This window comes from Dermacentor silvarum, chromosome 11 (assembly GCF_013339745.2).
Source record: "Dermacentor silvarum isolate Dsil-2018 chromosome 11, BIME_Dsil_1.4, whole genome shotgun sequence".
NCBI classification, from domain to species: Eukaryota; Metazoa; Arthropoda; class Arachnida; order Ixodida; family Ixodidae; genus Dermacentor; species Dermacentor silvarum.
In genome coordinates this window covers 96,450,034-96,475,749 of record NC_051164.1, presented here as the reverse complement: position 1 = coordinate 96,475,749, position 25,716 = coordinate 96,450,034, and the positions used below count along the sequence as shown (strand labels likewise).

At 43.0% G+C, this 25,716-nt stretch overlaps 1 protein-coding gene across 1 annotated transcript in view; it reads right to left on the bottom strand.

Moving 5' to 3' along the window:
• The window catches only part of LOC119432499 (neprilysin-1-like), a 94,042-nt gene that overhangs the window by 4,831 nt on the left and 63,495 nt on the right, over positions 1-25,716 (bottom strand). Inside the window, exons 6-20 of the mRNA XM_049658846.1 lie at positions 21,821-22,029; positions 19,352-19,546; positions 17,852-17,938; positions 17,603-17,733; positions 16,690-16,915; positions 14,680-14,778; positions 13,701-13,778; positions 11,484-11,596; positions 9,809-9,867; positions 8,052-8,103; positions 7,107-7,174; positions 2,604-2,734; positions 2,001-2,066; positions 1,046-1,150; positions 866-942 (exon numbers count right to left, since the gene is read on the bottom strand). Of these exons, the coding sequence (XP_049514803.1) occupies positions 866-942; positions 1,046-1,150; positions 2,001-2,066; positions 2,604-2,734; positions 7,107-7,174; positions 8,052-8,103; positions 9,809-9,867; positions 11,484-11,596; positions 13,701-13,778; positions 14,680-14,778; positions 16,690-16,915; positions 17,603-17,733; positions 17,852-17,938; positions 19,352-19,546; positions 21,821-22,029 (1,696 nt within the window). The remainder of the gene's footprint in view (positions 1-865; positions 943-1,045; positions 1,151-2,000; positions 2,067-2,603; positions 2,735-7,106; positions 7,175-8,051; positions 8,104-9,808; positions 9,868-11,483; positions 11,597-13,700; positions 13,779-14,679; positions 14,779-16,689; positions 16,916-17,602; positions 17,734-17,851; positions 17,939-19,351; positions 19,547-21,820; positions 22,030-25,716) is intronic.

Here is a 25,716-nt window from a genome sequence, read left to right as displayed (position 1 = left end):
TTAACAAAACGGCCCTGAGAGCTACAAAAACGTAGGCGGCTAGATAGATACTGTCAAAGTGGCAAATATTCGCCAAGAAATGCTTCGCATTTAAGAGTAAAACTATTTATAATTGAGATAGGACGGTAGATATCTGGGTAGTCTTTATTACCAGTCTTCTGAATCGAGATTGTTTTTGACAACTTAAGAAAGACCGGATACGTAGATGTGTGAAATAAGTGAAATATTTTTCTAAAGGTACACAAAGGGCATCGATGCAATGATTGAGCACCAAAAAAGGTATGTTGTCACAACCGACTGAAAATTTCGCTGGCATAGCACTAACTAGACTTACAATTTCACTAGCTGTTGCGCGTATATCGGTAAGTTCAAATGTATTACGAATGCGAGGAGATTATCTATTGTACTGCTCGTTTGTATCTATTGTATCTATTGTACTGCGTAGGAGAGGAGAGAGAGGCGGAGGAGACGCGCATGTGCTGTGGGGGTGTGGGACGCGAGCGCCGCTCCGTAGAGTAGAGGATTCCTAGAGGAGAGAAAGGGGGGAGCGTCGGAGTGGAGAGAGAGGGGGAGGGGACGCGCATGCTCTGTGGGGGTGTTGGACGCCGCGGGACGGAAGGAGGGACGGACAAAGCCCCCGCCATAAGCTGCGTCGCATCTAAAAAATACTGAAAATGACCGATAGCTTGAGACACTATTGCTAATTGCGAGAAAATATACATACAATAAATAAACGTGGAACCCAAATGCTGGGTAGTAAAACTGCATTTACTTCGCGAGATGAAATTCCCCCCGTCGCAATGTCTTTCTCCTGTATCCTTCGACGTTTTTTGTAAAATGACGTAACATGAGCGTTGTTAGTTACCTGTATGGACCGGGACTGTGCGGGTCATACTGAATCTGCTGCTTAAGGTACTCGGGGCGGGTCAAGCTGCACCATACCTGTGAAAATGAAGCATGACCACGAGTTTTAGGCGTTCGCACATACAAATAAGTTCCAGTTGATAGCATCGGCCATTAAATATATCGCTAGAACGAGACATACCATTCCGTTGGATATGAAGAACAGCTGCTTCCCCGAGACGTTTTCCAGACCCTTCAAACGAGTGTCTACGTTTTTGTACTCCTTTTTCAGAAGTTGGTTATACGCCTGCAAAGCAGGGGTGAATTCTAATGAATGACTTTGAGCAGATATATTAAAAGTGCTGTTTAGACAAGTATCAAAGGATTATCGAGATATAAGATTGCATACCGGAAACGTAATCAAGACAGTTAATGAAAAGTGAATGCAGCGATCGCTTTTAAAAGTGGGTTCATCGTGTGAACTGTGCAAAAGAAATTATCCTTTTCTTTCTTTGTCGTAGGGGCCTCCGCTTTATCTATTAGTGTAGAATCCTAGGGGAGTTTCTGAATCTTTTGTCTGCGAAGTTTGTGGGGTGCGCAAGTTTCAGAGAGCTGTCGCTCACAAAAGTCAAGAAATATCAGGAACGGTATTAGCTCTCACAAACTTACCCAAAACTCACCCCACCCTCATCTTGTTAGGAACGAAAACAGTAAGTGGTCTTTCTGGGCTCTCGTCTGTTTTATTGACGCTGTATATGAACTTGAGCGCAAAATTGATCAGCTCGTGCGCTTTGAAAGGGGCATACAACACAGGGCCTGCTTTGAGATATAAAAGGTCAAAACATGTTGTCCACAGTTAGTGTAAATGGTTAAAACAAAGGCTGCATCCAGTCTGCGAACAGTGCTAGTGAGAAAACACATAATGACCTCCGCAAAACAACTGCACTAGAAAAATGTGCCGCCTTTCTTATTGAGTTACATGTAGCCTGAGGTAATCAGAGCTGTTCTCCTGAAAGAAGTTCCTAATGCATGCAATGCATAAAAATATCAGAAATTGTGTGAAATCATTCTATTTCGGCGTTATCTTATTTAAGATGACTTTAATTTGCTGTAATGCATTGAACGCCACAAAGACTTCAAGAATGAATGAAACTTGCCTCGAAAGCCATACGCAGCCCGCCGTTGTCGGCAATGTTCTCGCCCACAGTGTTCTTTCCATTAAGCTGCAATAAATCAAACAAATTGATCAGCATTCTTTTATTGAATGGTGCTTTGAAGTGTGGTGCTAACTACAACTTGTTCTATTGTGACGACGCGAAAACAATGGCCACTTAATCAGGCATTACTGACGAACTTTGAAACTGAATACATTAGCACAACATGTTTGCTTAAGAGAGGGGAATGTAGAAATAATGTGAGAAAAGGTGATATTTTACGTTTGTCACAAGAAAGGCGCAGGAGAAAATGTTAAATCGCGCTATGAAGAAAACAGTGTTTTGAGGAGTGGATTTGTAACCCTACAATACCCGCACAAAATATATACCTAGAGCCATTATGCTTTCTTAATTTTGTTGTATGCTTCGAACCTAGGGCCCGAGCGAAATTTCGGGTCACTTTGTTCGACCACTGTGGAGTCTCGGATTTACTGAACCTGCTGAACAAACGTCAGGCGCAGAATGCAATATTTCCCACTGTTCTTCATATTTTACTTGTCACCGACACTTCCTATAACAAATAAAATCTATTTGAAAAATACTCACCGTCATGTTCGCTTTCTTGTCGGTAATATTTCCGTATTCATCCACAAAGCATTTGGTCCTCTTCGTGAACTCAGTGCGAGTTTCGTTGGTCCACCATTGCTTGAGAGCACCTTCTGCATTGAACTGACTTCCTATTTGTGAAAGAGATATGTCAACGAGGAAAATGAAAATAATCGCAAACTTTAATTGTATCCCCCCCCTCAAAACCTTCACTAGGTAAAAGATCTATGATTTTTGGTATTGTTATTGAATACAATGCCTTTTCGTGATTCGTGAAATTAATATACGGAGGTTGGTTCTGCTCCGAAAATTTCTCCATTATTCCATAGATCATGTGCACGTAAGCCATGACTTGATATTCCTTTTTAAAGTCAACCTGCTCTTTCGATTGATTGGATTGAAGTGTAGCTCTGTTTATTTTAGAAATTACCTTAGTGAATATTTGTTACAATACTGACAACAAGCTCATAGGCCTATAATGAATTAATGCCTTAACGTCTCTGCTACTATGGTATTTGCATTATCCGAGTCCTTGGTGCAAGTAAACATAGTTAGCAATGCAAAGAGACAGTGAAGGCATCTTGTAGGACAATATCCCGCCCACCTTTTATCATCAAATGGACTGTTTCTGCTGGGTTACGTTTCCCCTGGACATATCTTGTAATGCGCTCCTACCACCACCCGTATTTTTCGTACAGAACATTTCTTTCAATCATAGTTCAGGTTTTCTGAATAAATACAGATGCAATCAGAGCGACTGATGCTCCTCAGTGCTTCAGTAGAAAAACTCACAGAGCGGCAACTTGGTTGTGTCGCCTGTTTTGGTGCCAGATGTCTTGCAAGGCGTGGTAACATCTCGTATGTTCTACATAGCGTGTTTTATCAGTACGTGCATGATTTGTTGCAATCGCATCCTCAAATATGACTATTACACATTGCATTAATGCTGCAGTCATACCGATTTCAAACCATCTAACATTTATTTTCTTAAATTTAGAGAATAACAGCGCACATTATGATGGTGAAATCACAGAAAAGCAAGGTATTACAAAACAGAAGAGAGCACGAAAGGTTTATTACAAAAGTTGCCATATTGTTTGTTCACAAAAAATCTTAAGTGTACGTCCCGTAAGGATTGGGCTGAGGAGTATTGTACAGTTCAGTGTACAACTCTCCTGTTGCCTTTGTTAGATCTTCGAAATTGCTGACTGCATCTTTGACTGCTTGCATCATGTCCCTTGCAGTGCCAAGTTTCCGTAGTAATTTTATGCTGCCTTCATTTTTATTGCGATAGCAATTATATGGACACTTCAACCGGATTTCTGCCGTCGCCGTCGCCGTGAGGTTCCCTATAGATAAAATCTGCGCCGCGCGCCGTATGCCCGAGCGGAAGCGTGCGGGGACGCGCGCTATCACGGAGAGCGAACGCACTCAATCCCCCACGCGCAAGCAAGGAAGCGGGAAACCAGCGCCGGAGGGAGCGCGGGGGGGGGGGGGGGGAGCGCACTTCTACTCTGCCAACAACCGCTCTCGTCGCTCGCTCTCCTGCACCGTCTCTTATCTCCACACGGCTCTGACCTTTATGCGCCGTGCATTCGCCGCTCAGTTTCCGTTGAAGCGATAGACCGCACGTACCTTTGCCCGCGGTGGCGTATGCGCTCGCTGCCAGCGTTTTGACAGTTGTTGTCTCCAGTCATTCAGTGTGATCTATTCAAGTTTATTTGTGCGCGCTCACACCACGCTTGTTCATTCAGTTAGTAATAGTCGGGCCACATTTTCCAACGAACGCTACACATGCAATGCTGCCCGGATCGGCAGTGCAGCACTACAGGTGTGTCCCTTCGCACACGCTGCCCACGGGAAGCGCTTCTCATCAACACCACCGTTTCACACGCGCCTTCTCGTGGTCATCGAGTCTTTCTTCATGTCGGTCTACTTATGCCGCAGCACACCTGCTTACTTAATCAGCGCATGTTTACTACAATTCATATTGCTACCAAAGCAGCTCACCTTACTTCGTATGACATTGCTGTGTTGCTATCGCATTCATTGCTTCGCCCTTACGGCGAAACTGTGACATTTTTTTACTTCCTTAATCTTCCCCATGTTAAATACTGAAGGCGACTAATTTTCTTGATGAGTTCGGACGCTTCTGGTAATTTTATAGGATCTCTGAAGTTAAATATTTTCGAAATGTCTTTTCTTCATTACTTCTTTTGTTAATGGAATGGCTTGCCTCTGTGATTTCTTGTTGCTTTACCTCGAACTTTGATCACATACTCCGAACTTATCTTCCTTAAATTTTTATTTGTTATTTCTGTCGTACAGTTATCTATATATTCCAAAGCGGCATGTTTGTTCACGTGTGCTAGCCTGAATTCATAGGTTCTTCCCTTAACTGCCACGAGGTTGACTGTTTCTTCCTGTATAATTGTCTTTCTGTTAAAACTGAGAGCAGTTTTGAACTTCTGTAGCCTGACCATTACCCTACCTAATCCTTCTTGTTCCATAACGGTGGGGTCTGCGGATACCATGTAATCAATTCGGTTCGTCGTTTATCCATTTGGGTTTTTGCAAGTCCCCTTATGGCCACTGCGCTTCCTGAAGGAGGTATTTCTTATCGGCATTGTTTTTCACGCCATACTCTACCAACATATGTTCTATAGTTCTTGAGTCGATGCCGCATATGCCAACGGCGTGATCCGAGCCTTTGTCATTGTTGATTCAACCTGCTACCCGCCGTGTTGGCTTACCAGCTATTGCGTTGCACTGCTAAGCACGAGATCGCGGGATCGAATCCTGGCCGCGGAGGCCGTATTTCAATCGGAGTGAAATGCAAGAACACCCGTGTACCGTGCATCGGGTGCATGATAAAGAGCCCCAGCGGGTCAAAGTTAAGCCGGACTGCCCCACTGCGGCGTGTCTCATAATCAGATCGTGGTTTTGGCACGTAAAACCCTGCAATTTCATTTTAAACTTTTAACCTGCTCATAGAACTGCTATACTTCATCATCATGTTTGGATGTTGGAGAACAGGTTTGTAATACCTTTAATATATATATATCCCACTTAGATTTATTACGATGACTGCCATGCTTTCATTACCGCTGTATTTCATTACCGGGGTTTTATGTGTCAAAGCCACGATCTGATTGAGGCACGCCGTAGTGGATGAGTCGGGGTTAATTTTGACCACCTCGTTTTTTTTTACCGTGCACCCGATGCATCAGTGTTGCCCACTAAATCTCTAAAAACTAGAAATCTCACCCCCGTATTCTCTCCTTTTCGGAAAGCGTCTTTAGCAGAGGACGTGCTCATTAGTCTGCACTGTTTATACCTGAAGAGCTGTCCTAGGTCAAAAGATAAGTGATATCCCAAGCAATGCCTGATGATTGTAGATCTAGAGCCTAGATGGTAGTGGCACATAATTACTCCAAGGGCTCTTGCACGTCATCCTGCCTTCTCCTGATCTTTAATTTAACTCAGCGCAAAGCAACGATGAACCCAGCTAAGCGAGCTTCACTCAAAACAGTTTGCGTGTGGAACACTACCAGGTTCAGTTTCCAGTGGGAGCCTATCCGGATCACAATATTATCACCCTCTGCTGATCAGCAGGACTAACCACAGCCTTTGTCTGGTGCTTTCCAGCTGCTGGGGACTGAGGGCCAAGACTTAGTTACCAGATTCAGGAGGGCGGTGATGGCTAAAAGTACAAATGGACCCATAGGTTAGTTGTTGCCTCAAAATTAGTTGTACCTAGACTAATGTAGCCACCCTGACTCTCGGCGGCCCTTTTTCTCTTTATGTCAGGTGCCACTCCAAGCAAGAAATGGTAGTGGCCTGGACGACAATACGAACTTGGGACCTTGAGTTTAGAAAATTCCCTCAACTATACTTGTCACCACACATTTTAAGATATCACTGACTAAACATGTGAAATAGATATTTTAAGGGCAGATACGAAGTAAATATCCGTGGAGTGAGCAGATGAACTAATAGGTGAAAGGGGGAAAGCTAAGCAACCGAAAAACAAAGGTGATAAACCTGAGGCTGCTTCTTCTTCTTTCCGGCCTGATTTATGCAGTATAACTTCTTTCTCTCTTTTAAATTGAATTTTCAATTGATATGGTCAAATTGTTCAACTATGCGCTATTCATTTACTCCCAATATATATTTTCAACATATTCGATTCCTTTTGTATTTATTTCTTGATGGCGTTTTTTGACGCCACCCAATATTTGGCACATCTCTTGCTCTGGGTAAGCGAGATGTACAAGCACCACGATCATCATCTTGCTCGATGCTCATACTCTGCTTAAAGTAGGAGTATAGCACCTTTTCATATTTCATGCCTAATTATGAGAATATGTGCTATTTTCCCTTTGCGTACGAGCAGATTGCCGGGGAAGTAAAACCTTCTATTGGAATATGTTCAAAGGTTCAGTGTTCTTTCAATACCCGAGACAGTGTTGTACAGCACTAGCGCCTTTCTCAAATATTCACCTTGATCGTCGAAGCCATGCGTCATCTCGTGGCCGACGACCATGCCAATGGCTCCAAAGTTGATGGATCTGTCGTTGAAGATGTGAAATTTGTTTCGTCAACGTGAGGTAAAAGCTACTAGGACGAATTCTTGCGACTTGAATTTTAAAGTTTCTAGAAAAGGGGCGTATGGACTTTATATTTTTCGCCCCTCAACAATGAAGCTAGGGAATAGAGGTGTAATAAGCTACATGTCGACAAGAGATGAGAAGCCGGGTTTTGGTGCATCCAGTGGCAGCGGTCTTCAGAAATTATTTAGAAAAATCGTACTACTAGCAACGGAAAAGCGCATACGGTAAACGAAGTTGAGGAAATGTTAAGAAGGATCCACCTCAGGTCTTTTATACTGAAATGCATGAAGAACGCAGACATGGGGGGGGGGGGGGGGGGGCTTTCATTTGGTGAAATGTGATTTGAATCGAATGAAATTTCTCGCATTTAAAAGTAGCAACTAAGTCTTACTGATTCTTGGAAACAGAGCTTTTAATTACGTTCTCAAGCTGTCGGTTTGCGAATATTTTCGAAAAATTTAAGCACAAAAGTTTTGTGTGTGTTTTCTTAGTCAAGAAAGACACCACAATTCTGATCTATGGATATGTCAGGAGCTCTGAAGGGGTGATAAGTTATTTACTAAGTATCCTATTGATTTAGGTTTTGTGGATCACATTCAGGCAAGGAAGTGGCTTTCAGAATGCAGACTTTCGAGCGGTATGTAGTCCTGGATATGCTACTATAGGAAGCATGTAATATTACTGATTGCTTGGGCCACTGGAACATAGCAATAAAAAATTTTGCGTGTTTCGATAAAGATTAGCTCGTACACTCTGGATATAAATTAGGCTGACGAGATTCAAGGTAGTTAAAACGCGTGTTCAGGGCAAGCACCTTTATTATTCAGTGACTCACCTTGGAAGTCCATGTTCATAGAAGACCCCTTGAAGAATTCCTGAAGGGAACACTACACAGAAGAATGATGACTTGTCAGATTTAAAAAAAATGACGTAGAAGTTTAACTTAATAACTTGGCATTCAGTATTATATGTAAATACGAACTTGAATAACTGCCTCACAAGAGAAGCACAATTGACGTAACATAGATTCTTTCCATAGCAAATTTATCGGCGCTTCCATTGGGCTCATGTAAAGACTACGATTTTGTCACCACTGATGATAGATTAATTTCATTTCTTAATTGGGATTATCATAATTGTAAACAAATAATGAACAACATACACATCGGCGGAAACGAAGCTTGTCATAGACGATGAAAGATTGCAGTTCATGTTGGTGTTTGTTTCCACCTATTGCCTGTGTTTTCAAAGATTCACTCGGCGCAGGACGTTGCTACAGTGCTCGAAATGTATTGTACGTTGTCGCGAATTCGATAGCAAAAGGTCAATCCTGATCAAGTCGTTTGCGCCTCGCGAATGATATTTCGCGTTTTCGAATGCACGCGATCACGAGCGTAATTACTCTGGGATGCACGGTGTAAATAGCGGGCGCATTTGACCAATGTAATTGGATAAGACGACCTTCTCCTCTTCTCAAAATCTCATTTCGGATATGATGTGCCTGTCTCTCTCGACAAATGTTTACCTCAATAAAGAGCTTCTCAACTCGTACTTTTGACAATGTTACTGGTTCTTCACGAACACTTCCACGTAGCAATATACTAAATACAGCGAATCACTTTTTTTCACCAAGACGTTCATTGTATGAAATAAAAAAACAAACATTGTGAGGATGAAATATTTACATTACCACTACCGTTATACATATCACATTATATTTATTATACATATACTACTCGTTCATGGCGTTTATTGATTGGAAATGATGACTTCTTGAAGAAGTTAGGTCAACAGATGTTGAATTTCCACGAAAAGTACTTGGATTTATGCGTGGTGCGTGATCGTAGTGGATGAAAGCATGCGCCGATTGTTGACATTGATTTGTTTAGAAGGCTGTGAAAAGCTTCTTTAGCATAGTGTGGATAAAGAGGTGTGCACGCAGCTGGAGAAAGAGGTGTCGTATGCGAAGTTAACCGTCTCGTGTGGTAGGAACTGCCAGTTGAGCTCAACTTCCCCGATGCTGATTTACGATAATTCAATGTTTCTATAATTTGTTGGCCATTATAGTTTGATGGCGCATGACGTTGTTTTCTTGAGGTGGTGTTGGTACTAAGAGGAAATGAAATAGTCATCATGCAGCTCTTGACACATTGACGATTATTCTAGTTTCGATTGTTCCCATCTGCAGATTCCCTCGCGTGCTGAAGGTAGTCTATCAGCTTTGGCTGCATGCGAACTTTTCCACTATTCAATGTTTTATAGACTTTATATTCCATTTATCGATTGATAATTTCATTCCAATACAGCAACGCTATGTTTTGGTGCTACGGGCGCTTTTAGTGACCGCAGTGGTTATATACTGTGTCTGTAGAGCGGTAAACATTTCTAGCATTTGGTTCAAGAAGAAATAGCTTCATTTCCCTTTCACCTTCCCCCGTGCATTGAAGCAAACCAGAATTTCTTCCGGTTAACCTCCCTGCATTTCCCCTGCAGTTTCTCTCTATATGTCTATAGCTTAGTATCATGGCAGCAACCAAGGAGAATTACAAATGTACGCTTTGTTCGTATTCAACGATGATCATAAACACTCACCCATTTCATTGCTGTTCGGATTGTAGAAAGCATTGACAACCGCTGCACCGACTAGCCACCTAAACAAATTGAGAAAAGCGATATCCGCGTCCGTCTCGACAGATGGGCGCACCGAATAAAGCAACATGGGTCGATTCATAACTGATGATTCTGGCAAACACATTTCTCCTCTTTTAACGAACACCGTACTGCACAACCTGACCAATACCGGGAGCATTGTGCCTGATAAGAAAACCTTCAATATATTGGTGTGAAGTTCATACGACGCCTTTATGCTTTGTACATTACTGTCGATATTTTACTAGGAGTGATTTTTGAGTGTCCTGTTGTAGCGTACGTAGTGGAACACATTGCCTAGTTTGCATTACCAAAAAGTAATGTGCTCGCAGGATGCCGTGAAAAAAAAGATTTCTCTTCATTCTTCCTTCTTCAGAAGAGGCTGTCGAATAAAATTTTCCAACCGTGCAAATTTCGAATGTACACCTCGACAATGAAGTCAGACACAGAATATTTTATTGCTTCCAAAAGTAGAAAATGAGGCGTGGAAAGCACTGCTGATAAATGCCTGGTTAATTTTTTCATACAAGATATGCAGATTTATGAAACTGCACGCTCCTTAAATCGATAACCGGATTGGTTATCAATTTACGGAGCGATTTATTGATAACCGGAGTGTGTTCGGTGGATTCATGAGTGAATTGGCACTTCAAGCACATATAAAAGCGATATACACCGTCTGCATCATTTCAACTCTACGGCAGGCAGCTAGATTCAAAATCCACAGTTCAATGCATGATCAATGAATGAGTGATTGAATGCACGAGTCAATTAAGGAACTAATGAATCCATCGATGAATTCATCAGCATTATTTTTGTTCCGCATTTACCGCCATGTTTGAATTTTTGAAGAAATTCAATGTCACATTTATGAATACCGCACTTCCACCCGAAACGACTATTTGATTCGTAAACTCACATTCCTTCTTCTGTCATCCTCACTACGGTGCGTGTTTAAGAATATTAGCTTTGCCTGAGTGCTTGTGAGACAGAAAAACTAATTCGTATACGCACACTGCCTTTTCTGTAATCGTCAATGCAACATGTGCATAAAAATGTTAGCCTTGCCTCAGTGCATCTGGGATGACCTTGACATCTCGCTGAACTATTGCGCATGTACGCAACCATGTTCCTTTATCATGGCTTTCATTCAAAATCCATATAGTGCAAAGTTTTAGTTTTTAAGAGGACACATATATGACGGCCACCACTGCACGAAACAACTTTGTCTTTGCCCTCTTTAGCCTGAGTGTTACTTTTCCGTAGTCTTATTTTAGTAAGTGGATGGTGCAGTTATCGTCTCAGCTTAAATGTGCGCGCTTCTTTTGCGAACTGCCCTGCATTTCATCTCACGATATAGCTAGTATTCGTCTCGTAAATTTTGAGTTGATTTCGCTTTACTAAACTAACCTGGAATTGAACACCAATGACGTAGGATATATGCAGCTTATCAGGTTTAGGTTCTTTTCTTTACTTACTCAATACCGAAAACATTCATGTGTGCAAGCAAGAGAGGTTCGTCAATAGATTAAATACAATCAACACATTTGCTTTCTGGATTTCTGCATGGTGGCGGAGAGGGGGAGGGGGGGGGGGCAAAATTATGTTCATAGCTCACTCAGCATCCTTGTCGTATGGTCGGCGCAGTTTCAGCATTTCCCGCTTCCAGTTGTTTTTTGCTATTGAGTGCATCATCTCCCCGTAGGGTGCCTTGAGGGGAAGATTTGGTACCTGCAGTAGTCATTCGTCGTTGAGCGCTTGCATGGGCTTCCGAAATATCCGCTTTTTAAAAAGCTGCATATTTTAAGGTACTGCAATCGGTCTGCAGCGGCTTTAAAGCCACGTCAAGTAGCACATGCTTGTGCTAAGTAGCCAATGTGCTCGCCAATTGCTCAAATTTTTGCTCAATTGCTTTCATTGCTCAAATATTACCCTAACGCTATTGGGGCTATCCGGTGCACGTTAGTCGCTAGAATTCTTGTGCCTGATAATGCGAAACCAAATTGAAAGGGCTAACAAACTATTTCGTACTTAGAAACGGGTCGCAATGTGTACTAAAAATTTACGCTTCATCGTATCCTTCAAAAATTTTTAAGAAACGAACTAGGTGTCAAGATATTCGGCTACCTATGACCTCATTAAGACTGACTCGCATGACCAAGCCTTTCTTAACAAGTAAGCATCAAGGTCTTACGCAACGAGTCTCAGTATTCCCTGTTAGTCCTCGTTTACGTCGTTATTCCCATATGGTAACGTCAGAACGCGACTTCGGGGAAGCCGCTCGAACAGCAGCTAAGACTAACACATTATGCTCAGCTGTGCTATGTTGGAACGTTAGACACAATGAGCTTAATAGTAGTTAAAGATAGGTCATTTCTGGTGACCTAGTTACTGCATCTGTTACTTTCATCTGAACTGAAGTTAGCATCTGCATAAACTGAAACATGCCCTTAATTGCCTGCTGTACATGAATCAGGCACCCTAATGTAAAACCTACGCGTTCCAAACGCCCTGCATCTGAACACTGCGCTTGCACAAGCCGGTGTGTCTACTGCGTATTTAATAGTCGTGTCAAATAGATTCTGGCTGAAGCTTAGTAGCACCCTTCGCTCAAGAGCAACCATCCTACAAGGGGCGGGGACTTCGCAGCATGTCATTGAATGATATTATCACCAAATCTGTTTTTTCGATGACATTGAAGGTACAGTTCTGGGACCAGAATACATGTGCTCTCGCTGTGTTGCAACTGCGCGCCCTATACTTGGGCCACAAATACCGTGAGGACGGAGAACACATGTCATCTGTTTCACGCGGGAAAATTAAATGATGATTCTTGTCGGTGCTGTCAGCGATAAAGAGAGAGGAAGGAAAATGGTGGCAGTTTCGATCATGAATCATCGGCATGTACTACGGCTATATTGTTTTTTGGAGGCTGCTTCATTTTTCGCCCTTTCACTTTCGCTATGTCCAGAGATGCTTTCCGTTGCATCGACAGTGATAACATAACCTCGTCATCAGGCAATCTCATTTTCAAAATCACAACATCGAAATCAAATCAAGTTATGTTTTTTTGTTTTTCTGTAAAAACAGTGAAGGGTGATTTTGGGCTAAAAGCTACAAGTAGCTTGTCTGGGGCCCAAACGACCTTACATCAAGAAAAAGAACCTTTACCCTATGCCACCTCTGCATTGATCTGCGCTGCAGGCATTCAATGCGTCAGCAAACCAACATATATGTAATGTAACATATGTAATGTAATGTAACATATGTAATGGAGCAACAAATCGCTACGTCACACATGCATTTACAACCTCAGCTAATATGTAGCTCTAATGCAAACAGACCACCTATAGAAAGACACATGATATCGTAAAGTTTCACAAGTTCAGTATTTTAGGTGTTACATACTAAAGTCTTAAAATGTGTGGAAGGTAGGTTCGCCATGCTCAAATTTGGCCACTTCATCTGGAACTAGTGCCCCTGCAGCCATTTGTAGATTGGATCGGAACATAGTAACCACTACAAAGTTGCGCAGGTTTCTTTCTTGGCAATTTACATAGGGCTCTGATCCCTGCACATATGTTTACAGAATCAAAATATAGCTAAGCAGTACCCGGTAGACGCAGATATATTTGCGATACGCAATTTGAAAGAACTAGCAATGTTCAATTGGAAACGCGATTAGAAAGCTCAAACACAGAGAAGCTTTTTGCACATTCGCACACTTACGCGCCCGAATACTGCAATACGTAGCTGTCTGCTCTGAAAACATTCAACGTGACTGAAGCGTTGGGGGAGAGAAGCACATGTACGTGTGTAATGACTGCGCACTCACAAATTTGTAACGTTCCTCAATGTAGGTCGTGTTGAATAGCCAGTCAGGATATCCAATCTTGGTTCCCATTTTACTCAACTGCAAAATGAGGAAGGGGAACTTAGAAAAAGCAGTTTGCATAAAAACTGTTTTATGCACTTGTGTTACTTCACCAATTCTGCATCTTCCACGTCAGCAGCAGTTTTATTGCAGCTGCGAAAGGACGAAGACGTAGACGAGACACAGAGGATGAGCACTGTAAACTGCTATGGCAAACAAAGCAGGGATGTTCGCTTCATTACAAATGGCAATACGGTCACTTTGAAAACAGCCCTGTGTACAAGACACACGGTTCTCAGTTTTCGTAGTTTCGCGCTGCAACCAAATTATGTTACCGTACCAACTCGCCCAACTTTCGATTTCACAGCAGTAGTTATTCGTCTACAAACATATGGGCTAATATTTAGTTTACATTCCTGTTGCTTGTTCACAATGAAGCTTTCTGTGACAATATGTTCGCGTCACATCTTGCTTGCTTAGTTGGTACCGATGGTTAGTACCATAGAATGTTTGCAGATCAGCAATAGAATACATACTACTGAAATGGAGATCACACCAAATTTGTAGTAAGATGTGATGATATATTTGTGTGTGGGCCACAAATATTAGCGTGAATACCATGCTGCAACTGTCGGGGAAGGAAGGAATTGAAATTACTTACGTAGCCATAATTGTGCACTTGTATTACGCAGAAGTAAGTTCTGTGTGGTGAACTGACAATAATGAATTTTTTGTGAGTTCAATGAAGAATTATTTCGAAATACTAATAATTACGTATTCTGGCTTCATTCAGTACGCAAGGCTACCAATGAGAACACAGAATAAAACGCCGGAAGGCATATGCGGAAAAAAGGCTAAAACTTATATGTCAGAAAACGGAAACGTGTGGTGAGAGTTCTGTGTTCTACAATGTTTTCGAAGTATTGAGGGAACGACGCACCTTTTTCTCTGCTGCAGCTCTAGTCTTGTTATCCATCCACTTAAGCGTTTGGAGAGATTCATTGAATGTCGCCATGATCCTTCTGGCAAGGTCTTCTGCCTGGAACGATAATTATGTAAATGTTCATTGGTATGAATTCATTAGAAGTGGCTCCTTGTGTATATTTCAATGCCATCTTCTAATTATCCGAATTCGGCCGTTACTGCGGTGCGTCGGAGTTCCATCTAATTTCGTAGAATTGTAGCAAACGGCAGCTGAACGTCATCTGCCGCTGACTTAAGTTGATTTTGGCCATGTTGATTGTACAAAATCGGAAAGTTGCCGTTCTCGTTTTTTAGATACCTGTATGTAACAAAACAAAGATACATTCAATGCGTTTACCTCGTTTTCGAAGAGCCTTGCAAATCTTCAATATTGGTCAGTAAGCGTGCACGTTCATAGCTCGGTTGTGGATACTTTGGCACTTGAACTCGAGAGATTATGGGGTTTTACGTGCGAAAACCATGATCTGATTATGAGGCACGCCGTAGTGGGGGACTCCGGAAATTTGGACCACCTGGGGCTCTTTAACGTGCACCTAAGTCTAAGTACACGGGTGTTTTCGCATTTTGACCCCATCGAAATGCGGCCGCCGTGGCCGGGATTCGATCCCGCGACCTCGTGCTCAGCAGCCAGAACACCATAGCCACTGAGCAACCACGGCGGGTGGCACTTGAACTCGATGGTTGATAAGGGCATGATGTAGATGTACACACACTTTGGAATCCATGTTAAGCTGAAGGTTTCGTGAATGGTTCATAAAATTCTGCACCTTTGGCGTAAAGCAAACTGGCACGTGAGCTCATGTGTTATCGTGCACACGGTATTATGCAATGTGACAACTCTTATATTGCCTTGTATTTATTATTTATTTTTAGTCTACCTCCTGCTTCTTGGCTAATTCCCTGTTCGCGCTGGAACGTTACGAAAAATGCGTGCTAATGTGGCCTTATAGTTAAGTTAGTAGGGAGGGAAAGGTTGCTTTATTAATTAAAGTCTGCTCTTGATGATGTACAGTCGTTGGAAGAAGGATGCTGATATGTTTTATCGCTGAGGAATGCCATAAGAAAGAAGGGCACCAGCCTGGACACTTATGAGGGTAGTAAATATAGTGTGGCACTGCGTGTGAGCCATTCATCAAGGCAGCAGCAGTACCTGCCCAGCAGCAGGCATGGTCAGGAAAGTTCGGAATGGTTTGGCAAAGAAAGCTTTTTTTACAGTAACTCAAAGTTCCAGCGGCTTTTCAGTGTTGAATACACACCAGAAATGTAGTGCTGCTATGAATTTTCAGTTTGTTTAAATGTGAAAGCTTGTTACCGAACTTATTGGGAACGTCTTACGCAAAATGAAAGAGTACTTCTTTTGAAAACAGGAAATAAACACTTCGTCTGCTGATGACACTAGAGAACTTTTAGGCTATTTCTTCTAGTACTGGTAGTTTTGGCGAATTTTGAACGCTGTTGTTAGCTTTGTTAAAAATAACACTCAAGTTAAGCGTGTTAGCCATGTTTTCGAAGAGCCAGGTAAAGTGTTATCCGCGTTACGTCAATCTATTTGTCATTAAATCTTGTACAAAATTGTCGTCTACAATCTGTCATGTTGAAATCTCCCTAAATTGCATTTGACTCTTGCTATATAACGAGACCATATTCGCACGTTTAGCATTACCCAGCGACACGTTCACATACATACTTATGTTATCTTTTAAAAATGTGCGATAGGAGCCCGAAACAAACATTTGGAATATCTCGGCAAGAAAATACAATTTCTTGCTATTAGAAAGTGTCATGCTGAACGATGTGCATGCTGTCCGTATGCCATGGATGTGTTGTTGGCGTGGCATGTTTGTGGAATGCTTCGATTATGTTCAATCAACATGTACATACTTCTGTGGCTCTCTGAACAAAAATGTGGCTGTGGTAGCGCTGTTATGATGAGATCGCTGCTTTCCTCATGCGGATTTTAGCTTACCTCTTCCTTAGCCTCATGGCTAAATTTGCGTTGCACGTAGATGTAGCCTACACTCTCGGCCATCGCTGCGTTAACCGAGTCGACGCACAGTTGCCACCTCGGCTTTTCAACGCGCACTCCAGCTTTCGCTTTACGAAGCTCTAAAGAAGCATTTCGGAATGCTTGGGATCCAGTCGCAGCCCACTTGAGAATGCGACGCAGGCCAGCGTAGTTGTACAACGTGTCACTGGAAAGAAAGTTCCATGGTGATGCGTTTTTTTATGCAGGAGATATACCACTAGACCGTACAGACTCGTTAGGTGAATAAAATTTTCAAACTTTCCGACTTTTATCTGTTCATTTGAAATGCTTTCTTACACGCATTATTTACATGAAATTGTGGTCCGGGAACTACTTCCACAGCTTATTTTTTGTTTTCGGGATAGGAATGCGTAACGTTCCTGTACTTTATTATGCTGGTCAACACTAATCTGCACAGCTCTCTTCTGATAAGAACATGCACCTTACTCCCTCCACCGTTTACAACATAGTGCGTTCGTAATAAATAGATGTAACTACGTACTACTCATTTGCAGAGAGAGCTGAGTATCTTGGGGCGCTCTCTTTCAAGGAGGTCAGAAATTATGTTGATAAGACGCGAGACTTTCGACGAAATGTTGTTCTCTGTGACCGGACATTCTTGAAGTAAGAGAAAGTATTATTTATCATGGTATTTAACGTGCTTGTGGCAGTCTCAAGCTCTCGTCTGTGTGAGAACTTGTTCTGTGGTTCTCTGCTCATAGTGCTTCTTAGAATATGGGGGGAAGAGCAAAATGTTACACACTTGCAAAATGCAACATGTATTCTTTAACTTCTTGAAAATTTGGTATAGCAATCATTCTAGATACAGTACGCAAGTTGTTTGTTCACTTACGTGTCGGCACATCTTAGAAATTCGTTTAGTTTTTTGTAGTACTCCAGAGCGAACAGTTCAACAGTCTCGTTGTGAGCTAACGTAATGTTTACTCGACAGAACTCATTCTGAAGTAAAGCGCGAATAGGTACCTGAAAGAGGAAAATTGCTGCCGTAAGTTTGAGGAACGAAATCTTCTGTCATAAACGCATTTGGAGAGCACTGCCCTTTTTATGCTATCTCATGGCAAAGCCTTGAAAGGTTGCTTACGTAAGAAAACTTTCTCTCCAGTTCATCAATGGTGGTTCTGTGATAAATCTTCATCGTGTCTCTCCTCTCTTCAGGGGGTGCTGTCATCTGGAATAAGAAAAGGCTGTGTTGAATCCTAAATGTCGTGTGAACCTGCAAATAGTCCGCATTTGGCTCGTACTCTCAGAGGCGAAGTTCTTTAGTCACAAGCAAGGCACTCAAAATAGAGCGGAGGGCAACTTCCTTAGTAGGAAATGTACATCGCAAAATGACATTTTTACATGTCTGAACTTAAGAAACAGAATTAATTACATGATGGCATACTACAAACTGTCCGTAAGCATAGTTTCAGGATAATATTAGTAGGATATCTTTTGGATTGTGGCTACGTGCGGCGCCGGCGTGCTCTTGGGGCTGCATGGGAATGAAGCCCACTATACACGCATTTAATCAGAATTTGACCTTTCGACTTTAAATGTTCTTGCAGCTTCTTACTTTTAGCTTTTCAAAATTAAAATTGGAGTGCTAGTTCGTTGGGCCAAATGAATTAAAGTTTTGTAGTTTCACCCATTGCGTAGTTTTAGTATGTTAGAAAACGGTTGAACAATTTCTTGCTTGAAAAATATCATGACAAATGTTGTCGATGACTTAACACTCGATCTGTGACCAACCAATCATCCGATAGCTCATATAGCATAACGACCGTTTCGAGAAGCCGGTGGTCCCATATTAGCTTTCTCAACCAGGGTAAATTTTCCGCCAACTGGGAAGCTTTCTGAGAAACCCTTTGTAACTTTCTGCGACGGTGAGCGAATGACAATTTTTTCATTAAGCTTCCTGCTTTTTTCGGATTGCTGTTTCACTGATTTGCCTTATTGAGTGGAACTGCGATAATGTTGCCTACATTCAACGACACCCATATACTTATTCACTCCTTTGATTCAAATTACTCGACGCGATAAATTAGAGGTGAGCATTCAAACACTTTGCATATGTGACATGTTAGACAATGCGAGACAAACACAAAAATGAAGACCCGAAAAGCAGGTAAAGATTAGAAGTTTGCTATCAGATCATAGCTCTGTGAAGTTTTCAACCACAGCTCATACCAGTGGGATATTTTTTTTAGTAATCTATCTAGGTTGGAAAGGCTGTGATCAGTAACCTTCTTTTCCGAACAGCATCGCTGATGGGTCGCAGACGCAGGCATCACTGCACGCATTGGTGTAATGTTTCTAATATATGGCTTGTTTTTCGCGGTACGACTGAGCGGAGAAGTTGCGCTCCTACACATCCCACAATGCTTGTAGTAGTTGGAGGAATGCTTTACTTTAGTGATCGCTAGTAGTTGGCTAACCATTCTTTCAAACAAGGGTCGTTCAACAACATATGCAAAAATAAGTCGTATAATAAATGCTATATTGGGTCAATGTTGATATAGGCTCTAGATGTGCGCTTGCGGACGCATTGTTTAGCACGGGGACATCTCGTGATACATTAGATCGTAGAATGCCATCTCACATTTGCCAACTTTCTTTCAAAAGCAAGAAGCCTGTCGGAAAGTTCGTTGAGCTCGCTGTCACCAAGGTCGGGTTTCATGAACTTCATTGCAACTTGAATGACATTCTTGTAAGCAGCAATGATTGGCTTGCTGTAGTTTGTGGTTTGATTGATGAGCTGGTTTCTACCCACCATCGGGAATTGAAGCTGATCAAGCTGAAACGAAAAGTGAATGCAGATCGTCTGCGTGCATTACACGGGTACACAATGGATCCTACGAGGCTCACGTTTTGAAGTTTTGTCGAGCGAAATCAGTCCTGCAGCTATAGATACAAGCAAGTGAGCTAAATATTGCCAGGTACGTTTATGAACAGTTAACAAAAGATTTAATGGGAAGCAATTACTACGCCGCAAAATATCACACAATATATTGAAACAGGGAAAAATCCCCCTTAAGCTTTACTTGTACCTTGTGCTGGTATTTCTACTCAATGAAATGCCTTTTAGTAATCTGGGAAAGCCATATAAGGAGGGAAGTTGTGCTCCACAGATTTCCCAATTATCTGATAGATGACATGGGTGTGATCCACTGAAAAGGTATTCTACAAGAGATCGCCTTCATGCCACCAATCACGTTGTTGAAAAATCTTCGGAGTACATTCGACCTCTTTATATGGCTTTCATGGAGTACGAAAATGCATTTGATTCAGCAGAGACACCAGCAGCCATAGAGAAGTTGCGCATTTACAGTACAGAGGAGCATTCATGAATAACTTAGTAAATATCTATAACCACTCGACACCTACCTAAATTCTACAAAAAAAGTCAGGCCCGGTCAACAAAGGAGACACAATCTCTCCAAAGCTATTGACTTCATGCTTAGAAAAAATGAAGCACTCGGAAAGATTAGGCCTGGGAGTCAACAGGTAATATGTCATCAACCTACTGTTTATAGATGATAATGTCCTGTTTAGAAACGCTGAGGATGAATTGCAACAAATAATTGATGACCCTATCTGGATAAATTACGATAGAATTTCGACGACAGCATAATAACGATGGCGTGTTTGTGTCGGAGCTCACGTCCACGCTTAAGGCCATCACTTGCGACCACGGGCTACCTCAATATGCACTATATCCGAAGTTTGCACTATGTCCGGTGCTCGCCAATTTTTCAAGACTGAAGCAAGAAGCCCGCAAAAATGAGTCGTATGATGGCAATGGCGTGATGACATTACTATCAATATCACCCAGCGCATTAGTCATGCTCGCCGCCAGCAGCATCCGCAGCAGCCACCATAATCAGCCAGCAGCAGCATTACAAAAGTCTGAGGAGGGAAAAAAAGCCTCGCTTTCAAAAAGTACGTGTCCGATGGTGGGATTAGAACCGATGTACCGAGGCACAAAAGTGCACTGCTGTAAGCCTTAGGCGGCAGGTGCGATGCTTCTAACGCAAGCTTCTCACCTTTACGACACTTTCTCGCTTGTAGCAGCCAGCATAATGAGACGTTTCAAGCGCTCATTGACTCCTACGGATGCGCAAACGCTCCTGAAAGCGGAACATTGCGACTTCTTCCTCGTGGCAGCTAGCACTTCGAGGCAATCGAAACGCTTATCCGAACTTCTAGAACGTTGAAGGAGAAGGCTAACGGGAGCGTGCGTGGAAGGACGCTTTACCTATATAGCGACTTTCACGTTGTGTGGGACCTGCATGAATTCATATTTGTTAATGATCGATAATAATCTGGCTTTCAGCTTTCTTACTTACAGTGGTTTTACCTCTTACTGGATCTAATTAGACACGCGTTCCGGCTTTCAGACCCCATCTCAGTGTGGCTGTTGCGACCAATAGTAACCTACCGCGGTAGCTCAGGGGTTACTCCACTGCGAACCTCGGGGTCACAGGTTTGATTCACAGCCGGGGCGGCCACATTTCCGTGGACGCCAAATGCAAAAACGCTCCTGTACTTAGGTTTAGGTGCACGTGACTTTCTGCACGTTAACGAAGTCCTGGAGGTCAAAATTAATCCGGAGTTACACACTAAGGTGCACCTTGTCAGATTATTGTTTTGGCATGTAAAAACCTCAGTATTTGAATCATTTAGGTTGGCGACCAGTAGAACCCGCGACCTTGGGCGCCAGTATCGGAACGCCACGTACTTTGAAAGCACATGCTAGTCGGCGGGATGGTGACAGTTGAGGCTTCTCTGTCCTGTTTGTTCAAGCGTAATGAATCACAGAGCAAAACGTGAAGAATAGTGACAGTACCGCCGGTGCAGAAGAAAAAAAAGTGCTTTTGTCACTGTTCGTGTTCTTCTCCAATGTTCAGTGCCCTTTATGCATAACATTAGGCAGGTCGCCACACTTATTACTTTTCTCCCTTCTTGTCACGCGTATTCAATTTATCACGTCGACCGTTCTTGCTTTCTTCCGTAGTTTTTTGTATGTGTTAGGTAAACGTTATTTCCTTTCTTGCTGCTTCTACCTTACCTGAATGGTGTAAGCACTAAGATTCTGGAAATCCCGTGAGACACTAGGTGAAAGGACCGTAGAAATTCTTGTCTGGATGAGGACGTCCGTTGAGTTGAGAGCTTTGCTTCTCTTACATTTGTCCTGGCGCGTTCTCGGCCACTCAGCGAGACCAGAAGCATTCATTATAGCAAGGACGACGTCACGTCTATCTTTGAGATCTGGAACAGCTAGAATACGGAAAATAGAAACTTGAAGGAGGGTGGATACTAAATTGCTTAAAGTTGCTTAAACACCTTAAGATTGCTTAAACTAAGTTGCAGTTCCGAGCAATATGACAATAAATCCCCGTATTATTTTGAACACTATTCCGAGTGGTAAGATTCGCATTGCCTCGTGCACTGAGTCGTAGCGTAGATGTGAAAACATTGGGGGTAAGGTGGTCTTGTCATACGCGATTATTGCCATTACATTTAATATAAAGTCATATTTTATTGCGATAGCAATTAAATGGACACTCCAAGCTCATTTCTGGCGTCATCGTCGCCGTCGCCGTGAGGTTCCGTATAACGTTGAAGGGCGATAAAACCGTCGCCGCGCGCCGTATGCTGTATGTGCGAGTGAAAGCGCGCGAAGGACGCGCGCTTTCACATAGAGCAAACACAAAGCCTTCCGTCGTGCGAAAGGCCGTGGTGGGATGGGAGGGAGGGAGGGAGGGAGGGAGGGGAGGCGACGTTTAGCTGCGGCGCCAAATGCGAATCTTGCGACCGGGCGCAAGGGGAACTGGCGACTCAGTCTCGCACGCGAAAGGAGGAAAGTTGGAAGGCAACGCGGGAGGGAGGGGGCGCGGGTTCTACTGTGCCAGCAACTGCGTACTTGTACTTTGCGTGGCTGAGGCCTGTCGCACGCACTGCATCTTGAAAGCGATGTCCACACGGCTCATACCTTCGTATGCGTTGTGCTTTCGCCGCTCAAATTCCGTTGAAGCGATAGACCGCACGAACCTTCTGTCGCTGCTGCGGCCGCGCTTGCTCACGCCAGCGTTTTATAGTAGTTGTCTGCGGTCATCGAGTGTGATCTATTCATGTTTGCGTGTGCGCGCTGACACCATATTTGTTAATTCAGTTAGTAAGCGAATGGGTCCAAGTTTATGCAGCTGATAAAGCTACTATCCTTACTGCGTATATCTCTCTACTAGCAAATTTGCCATCGGAAGTGATGCTTCGCCTTTCGGGTGAACATCGACTTTTTTAATATAATATTCAACTCAGGTCAGCACTGTCTTGTGTAGTCTCACTGTCTTTTCGTGCATCCAGCAAAACAGAAAACTTGGTGAGTTGCTCAAACCTGGCGACTTAGCGCTCGTCTGGTCCTACTTTCTCCGGCTTTTTTTTTTTTGTTTGGTGCCAGTATACCCTACAACATAAACGAAATAAGAACATATAGGCCTCTTTCTTGGATTAATTCTAGGAGCAGAGATTTCAGCGGACCCCGCGTCCAGCGCCTAAGGTCTGCTCTGCAACCATGGCTGGCCGCGCAGGGGGAGCGTGGGCACCTGGTGAAGGCCCCGACCGGTTCTTAGGCGATCCGGACAGGTCCCCAAGCGTTGTCTCTGTAGCTGGGGCCGTACAGAAGGGATAGACCAGTAGGACAGGCTGTGAAAATGTCCTTCAAGTATCCCGGATCGCCTAAATCAAGGGGGCGCTTAAGCCGATTCTCCTTAGCGGAATCCCCTCTCAGCGAGTTAAGCCGCCGGGAAGGTTGCACACGTGGTCAAGGGCACGCGTGGTCGCCGGAGTGATTCTTTCCGAAGGAGAAGGTTGTCGCTTGGGTAGAGAAGAAGCGGGAGCAGGTTTTGGACTTCCACTAGATGACAGGCGGCATCTGCGTTCAGTTGGGCAGATGCAGACCGATCGGTCTACTGTACAGGGGCAGGACTGGTACACGGGCCGATAAGGTGATGTAGGTCTGAGAGGATACTTGGGAAGTCGGTGACATTTCGGAGTGCAGCTTAAGTATCATGAAGCTTCGTAGTGAAGCTTAGGTAGTTCATATATTTTACTTTAGAGCAACACTACATGGCTATTCTTTCACGTTAACAAAAACAATTCGGTCTCCATTCCTAATGAAATTTCTTCGATAGCGGTATAACAAACTTTTGACGGTAACTATCGTAGCGTGTGGAGTCATGCATATACGAAAAAAGCGATGTAATATATTCGCTACCCACTCTATCACTCTGAGTTGACTGCACACGTTATGAATGCGTCAGCAGTTCGAGCAAAGTTACGAACGAAATGATTCAGGGAAAATGAGAAATGTACGTGTGTCTAATGCATAAAACGTTTACTCACCCACGCAAGCATTGTAGACAACGGCAGCCTTATCCGTTACGTTCTGGTTCTCACAAACAAGGGTCATATTTCCTAAAATATCTATAGAACAAAGAACAGAAATTACTGTTCCTGTAACTCTTTTTGAGAAGCAGCCAGTGTCACTAATCCCCGGCGGTCAAAGCATGAATGACCCTGGTCGCGTTCAGTGCAATGCTGAAGCTTTTAAATGGCCTTTGTTAATTGAGAAACTTTGAAAACTCACAAATGTTAAAATATATAAGGGTACGTGCATTAGGGTTTTGGAAGTAAACATAGGATGCAGCGGCTGCACGCAGTACTTTCGATGTCAATCAATACTTGGAAATGATCTCAGTTTCCTTGAAATGTGGACCATTTAACGCGATTTGTAAAGATTCACCTATAAATTCACCATTTATTATTTTCATAAAATATGGAAGCTCAGGCTCCCTGTGACTCCTTATGCGGGAGAACTCTATAGAAATGGCAGGTAAGCAATGTAGCTGCCGAGATTCGTTTGGAAGAGGGTGTATGGTGTGTGATTTTGCTACCAAGAAATACATGCACAGGATCGAAAACAATGAGTTTTTCGGCACATTTAGAAGAATAGTTCGCTAAAGCAACAGTTTCACTCATTCATTCAACTGCATGAAATACATCACGCTAACTAGAAGTGAAAGATTAGCGTTTGCAAGTAGTGATTTATTCGCATTACACGTCCCACATAAGAAAAGTAACTCAAAGAATTCGAAATGGTTTTCACGCAGATAGTTCAAAATATGACGCACCCTTTAGCCTACCGAGGAGTGAGCCTCAAGTTAAAGAAATTATGTGGACGCGGGCGGCGCACAGCGCGATCAACCTGTTAGCCTGTTATTTGATTGGCGTGAATCGTTCGAGACGTTTTTGTCCATTTACACTAGAATGAGCATATTATTCTTCACTATACCATGCGTGTACCTGCGTGTCCTAATCTATCGACCGATCGCTACATTCCGTTGCTCATACGGGCGCTCAAACTTCCTCGTCTGGCGCACATGTCAGTGCGTGTCGAAAATCAATTGTCCATCGCAAAAAATAGCGATGTTTTGAAGCTAGTTTTGCTGTCGGCACGGCAGTCGCAGATGATTCTCGCTGACCGCTGTGCCCGTGTTTTCAAACACGACGCCTGTGGCACTGAGGCAAATAGTATGACAGAAGAACTAAGCGCAGCGTTTAATACCCGTCACTAGTGCTGATTTTCATTTAAGGAGCCGTTCTCTCACGATGTCAGTTTTTGCGCGCATGTGTCTATTTCTCCGCTCAACCCTGCAGCGTCATCTATAACGTCAACTATGATTATGTTCTTGTACCGCAGAACACCACAGCCACGATGCATGGTACCGTCGGCCTATTTGTGAGGGTAAGTACAATCTAGCGTCGCCCACAGGAGACAGAAGTATTCGGCAACTACCCGTACTTACTTGAGCTACGCACTTGAATTTGCCACGTAGCATAACATGTTCCGCAAAACGTAACTACAATCGTTTTACCGCAGATTTTTGCGTCACACCAAGGAGAGCT